We start from the raw sequence: 4,597 nt of genomic DNA, 5'->3' as shown, positions 1-4,597 counted from the left end.
AAGGTGTGAGTTGTTTCACAAATGTATAAGAATTCTGCAAAAATACAGTTGAAGGCTCTGGGTTGTTACTTTAGACCAGGCTTCCAAAACCAGAATGCTGGCAACTTGGAGAAAATACTGGCAGCAGAAGCTGAGGAGTGCAGTGCAACGCTGCTTCACATCAGTGTGGGATTTTAGTCTTCCCTTTTCTGGAAGAGCATTGTAGGTCATCCTTGTTGATTACTGCAACAAAATTTGCTTTTTAGATTGATTACAGTAAGAATTACAGTTACAGCAGTATGTTGAGTCTGCTGCGAATATATATTTCCGCCAATCATTTTCTTCATATCTTTTCTTTCAGAACAAGACTGTAATTATGGAACAGGAATCCAGAAAATGACAGAAAATCGTTAGTTACCCTATTCTAGGACAGTCATGTTGGAAGGATTGGTAGCCTGGGTCCTCAACACCTATTTGGGCAAATATGTCAATAACCTGAACACAGACCAACTTTCAGTCGCTCTTCTAAAGGGTGAGGCTGTGTGGTATTTTCTGTAGTGTTTTCATACTGTGATTTAAAAAAAAAAAAAGTTAATGTTTTTGTAATAACTGGAAGATTGCTTCTAGATGACCTCACAAAATAGTTTGAGCACATGGCATTGGAAAATTAGAGTATATTAAATAACCATTGCAGTCGTATCATAACTTGAAGTGGTATTCTCATGAAATGGTGTTTGATTTTTTTTGAAAAGTTTAAAACATGATGTTAGTCATTTTAGGTTTGTAATGTTCAAGTTGACATTCTTTATTGTAATTCTGTTTAACAGGCTTGTATTTTTTTACTGCTTTATATAGGTGCTGTTGAATTGGAAAACTTGCCACTGAAGAAAGATGCTTTGAAGGAACTGGAATTACCATTTGAAGTAAAGGCAGGTTTGTATTTTGCTTGTGTGCACAGGACAAATATTTATAAACAGGAAGTATTGCATAGTTTTGACCAACCCTTACCTCTGAGTCAGAAGCTTGAACAAATGAGGTAGCCTGGTTTTCAGGTAATCTGGTTCTATTTTAACTTGTTTGTTTCTTATACCACTTTTTCTTTCAGGTTTTTCAAGGGTGATAAAGTATGTTTACACAGGAATCTGATAGCATCTCTGTTTTGTGTATCTAGGTTTCATTGGCAAAATAACACTACAGATACCATTTTGTCGCCCACATGTGGATCCGTGGGTGATATCTGTCTCAAAACTCCACTTAATTGGTGCACCGGAAAAAAAAGAAGATTTTGATGAGGAAAGGGAGAAGTTGCAAGAAAGAGAACACAAGAAAGCCCTTCTTCTAGCACTTGAAGAGAAATGGAAAGTGAGTCATTCTTTTATGGTGAAGAAACGGCTATGGTAGATGGATTGCATTTAAGTCTCCTAACAAGTAGGAGAACAAATGTATGAGAAGCTTAGAGTTCATTTCATACATGTTAACATAGTGCAGTTTCTGCCCCACTCCACCCTGTCATGTCATGTGTCCCACATATGTTGGAGATACTGAAATAGTTTTTTTTTCCTTTTTTTCTTTCTCCCTGTTCGCAGTAATGTCAGTATAACAATGCATATTGTTTCCTGACCAGTTGTTGCAGCAGTGGTTAATGCTTATCCATATTTTCTCTTTTTAGAAAGAACGACAGCAGAAAGGGGAATCGTACTGGTACTCCGTTACTGCATCCGTAGTCACAAGAATCGTAGAAAACATCGAAGTAAGCCTTTGCATTGTAGAGCTTTTCCCACTTGTTAAGAATTACCTCTGCCCACTGTGCTTCACGTTGTGTAGTCCTCAGAGAAGAAGTAATTGAATCAAAGGCAGATGTTTGGCAGAGGACAGTCCCTTTTCAGATTGAACCTTCATAATTTCAGCCTTAAACTAGTCCTGAATGGGGCCTTTTGGAAATGGAAAACCTTCACGTTGTCCTGTGGAAAGAAAGGCAGGGACTAGGTAGAACCATAGAGTACAAAAACAGAAGCGAGGAATAGGATTTTTATGAGATCTAAGTAACTGCCAGAAACTTGTTGGAGAATTGCAGAAATTATATATAAATTACCTCAGTATTAATAAATAGTACTGCTGTCCACTGAAATGATGTAAATAGTTGTCTCTAGTAATGTTTTGGGTTTTTTTTTTCTGCCTAGTTAAAAATTCAGGATGTCCATTTGAGGTTTGAAGATGGTATCACAAATCCTTTGCAGCCATTTGCATTTGGCGTATGCATCAAAAATGTATCAATGCAAAATGCAGTATTTGAACCAGTAAGTATAACTTTTTATACAAAACCTCACAGCAGCTAAGAAAAATATACAATACAGCTATACTGTATTTTGTGGAAATGATGGAAAATATTCAGTAAAAAGTATGGCACTTTAATAATCTTCTGGTTATTGTTATAAATTGATTCTGGGCATTTCATATTGTTTATTGAGTATGTAGAGCTAAAAGCTCCATCTCACATGCTGTGTGATCTTGACTTTATTCCACTTTTTCTGCTTCAGGTAGAGAAGCTGATGCGGAAAAAACAGTTGGATGTTGCCGACTTCAGTGTTTATTGGGATACCAACTGCACTTTATTGGGTGACCTGCCTCCTGGTCGGCTACAGGTATGAGAGAGAGATTTTGCATGTGAAAGAGTTTGTTATTGTTGTTAGTCTTTTTTATATTGCAGACCTAATTGACTTTGAATGTATTTGACTTGGTGCTTTTAAGAGCAACGGATGTTTGGTTTCATGCTATAATGATAAGATACATGTGTAACCCACAAAGGCTGTGCTGTGCCTTGTTTTACCTTTGAAGAGAGAACATGCCTAAAGGTTTTTTTAATGGACTGGCATGCTAATGAAGTGTATTCTAATATATGAAACCAATGCATCTTAATAAATATTGTACACTAATTTCTTATAGAAACATTTTACTTGTAACCCACAGGAAGCAATGGATAAAAGTATGGAAAGTCGTGATCATAATTACATCATGGAACCTGTGTGCACTTCTGCTCTTCTTAAGAGAAATTGTTCAAAGGAGCCTTTAAGGTCACGCCAGACTCCGCGGCTTGAGTGTGACATTCAGCTTGAGACGATACCCCTGAAGCTTTCACAGGTAAATACCGACCATCCTCACTTAACTCTCTGTGTCTGAAACAGAGACTGTTGAGAAGGAGGATAAATGAGGCCATCCTGAGCTTTGTGCTGTTAACTGTGTTGGGCTGCCTTGTGTATCCAAACTCATTAGTCTTTCAGGTTGCTTGGGAATCTGTATGCTGTATTGCACATTGCTTTATGGTCAGTTTCTAACAAAATATCTGATTAAAGAAGTTATTCCTGTATGTTTTGGTTATCACAAAGTCTACAAATTCAAATTGGTAGTTTGGCACAGAGTGTATTTTTTTTCCTTCCCACATGGTGCAACTGTTGTTTGTATGTCGGTGCTTCTGAAGATCCTGCTGGTAAAATGCAATCTTGAATTATCTATTTCTAAGAAAATGGTTGCTGACTGAAACAGTGAAATACCTGTAGGAGTCATAAAACTGTGGTAGTGTTTGTAAGACCTTAAATACCAATTATTGAAGCATAAAATACTTTCTCAAGTATTTAGTTTTAGAGGCAACTGAAAGAGATATACTAAAGAAATTGTTTGTTTTAAATGGAAGCAGTTGAAATTATTCTTTTACTTCACTTGATTATTGGAAAAAAAATTACATTCTTGTTTGTTTATTGTAGTAACAGGAGAGATGCATATGAGGTTTTTTAGTTTATAGAATGTACAGTAGCAACTGATGTTAGGTTGATAGTCTGACACAGAAGGAGATTTAATTCCATGTGTTCGTAAATAAGGAAGCCCATAAGTGGAATGTCACATGTTAACTACTAGCTACTGAGAGAACATATATGACACTAGATTAGCAAATGATGAATTATGATTAATACTAATCTTAATTCTGAAGCCATATGCAGACCATTGATGCAGATAAACTAAGCCTGTGGTTGGTTTTTTTTTTGTTTGTTTAGTTTTTTTCCTCCCCTTTGATTTGGAAAGCACTCCAATATTACCTAATTGATCTGTGTATTCTTTTACTAAAAGATGCAGTATCAGCAGATCATGGGATTTTTAAAGGAACTGGCTAGAAAGGAGCGACAGCTTAAATTCAGGAAGTGGAGACCAAAGGTTACAGTAACCGAGAAGTAAGTATATCCACATATGTGGTGGTGTTAATATGATATTAAAAACTATACTAGGGAGACTAGAATGAAGACAAATATTTTTGTAAGAAGTAGATAATAATCATAGAGGTTCAGTTTTCATGTTTTATTCCCCTGTATCATAAGTTTTAAATATTCAGATGTAATTAAAATTTTAAATAAAATTATTACCTAAGGCTTTAAATCTTTTCACAGCTTCCAAGATCTGAAGTTAAGTTGGAAGTTCTAGCCCCACACACAGAATGTGATTTTTTTTCCCCGAAATTTTCTTTGTGCAAAGAGCTCCTATTAAGTGTGTTTTAATAATGAGTAAGAAAGATTGTATCAGTGCAGAGCAGAGGTAACTCAACATTTTGTTTCCCATGCCTGATACAAAATAG

General features: G+C 35.9%; 1 protein-coding gene across 1 annotated transcript in view; it reads left to right on the top strand.

Moving 5' to 3' along the window:
• Nucleotides 1–414: 414 nt before the first annotated feature.
• LOC104542345 (vacuolar protein sorting-associated protein 13D-like) overlaps nucleotides 415–4,597 on the top strand; it is a gene marked incomplete at its 3' end in the record, with an annotated part of 16,731 nt that continues 12,548 nt past the window's right edge. The window contains 8 exon segments of the mRNA XM_010186615.1: nucleotides 415–511; nucleotides 835–912; nucleotides 1,151–1,341; nucleotides 1,649–1,729; nucleotides 2,160–2,276; nucleotides 2,517–2,621; nucleotides 2,947–3,117; nucleotides 4,099–4,199. Of these exon segments, the coding sequence (XP_010184917.1) occupies nucleotides 415–511; nucleotides 835–912; nucleotides 1,151–1,341; nucleotides 1,649–1,729; nucleotides 2,160–2,276; nucleotides 2,517–2,621; nucleotides 2,947–3,117; nucleotides 4,099–4,199 (941 nt within the window).

Source organism: Mesitornis unicolor, unplaced genomic scaffold (assembly GCF_000695765.1).
Source record: "Mesitornis unicolor isolate BGI_N332 unplaced genomic scaffold, ASM69576v1 scaffold41666, whole genome shotgun sequence".
Taxonomy (NCBI): domain Eukaryota; kingdom Metazoa; phylum Chordata; class Aves; order Mesitornithiformes; family Mesitornithidae; genus Mesitornis; species Mesitornis unicolor.
Note: the sequence above shows the minus strand (reverse complement) of the source record. Positions and strands in the feature narration are given on the sequence as shown.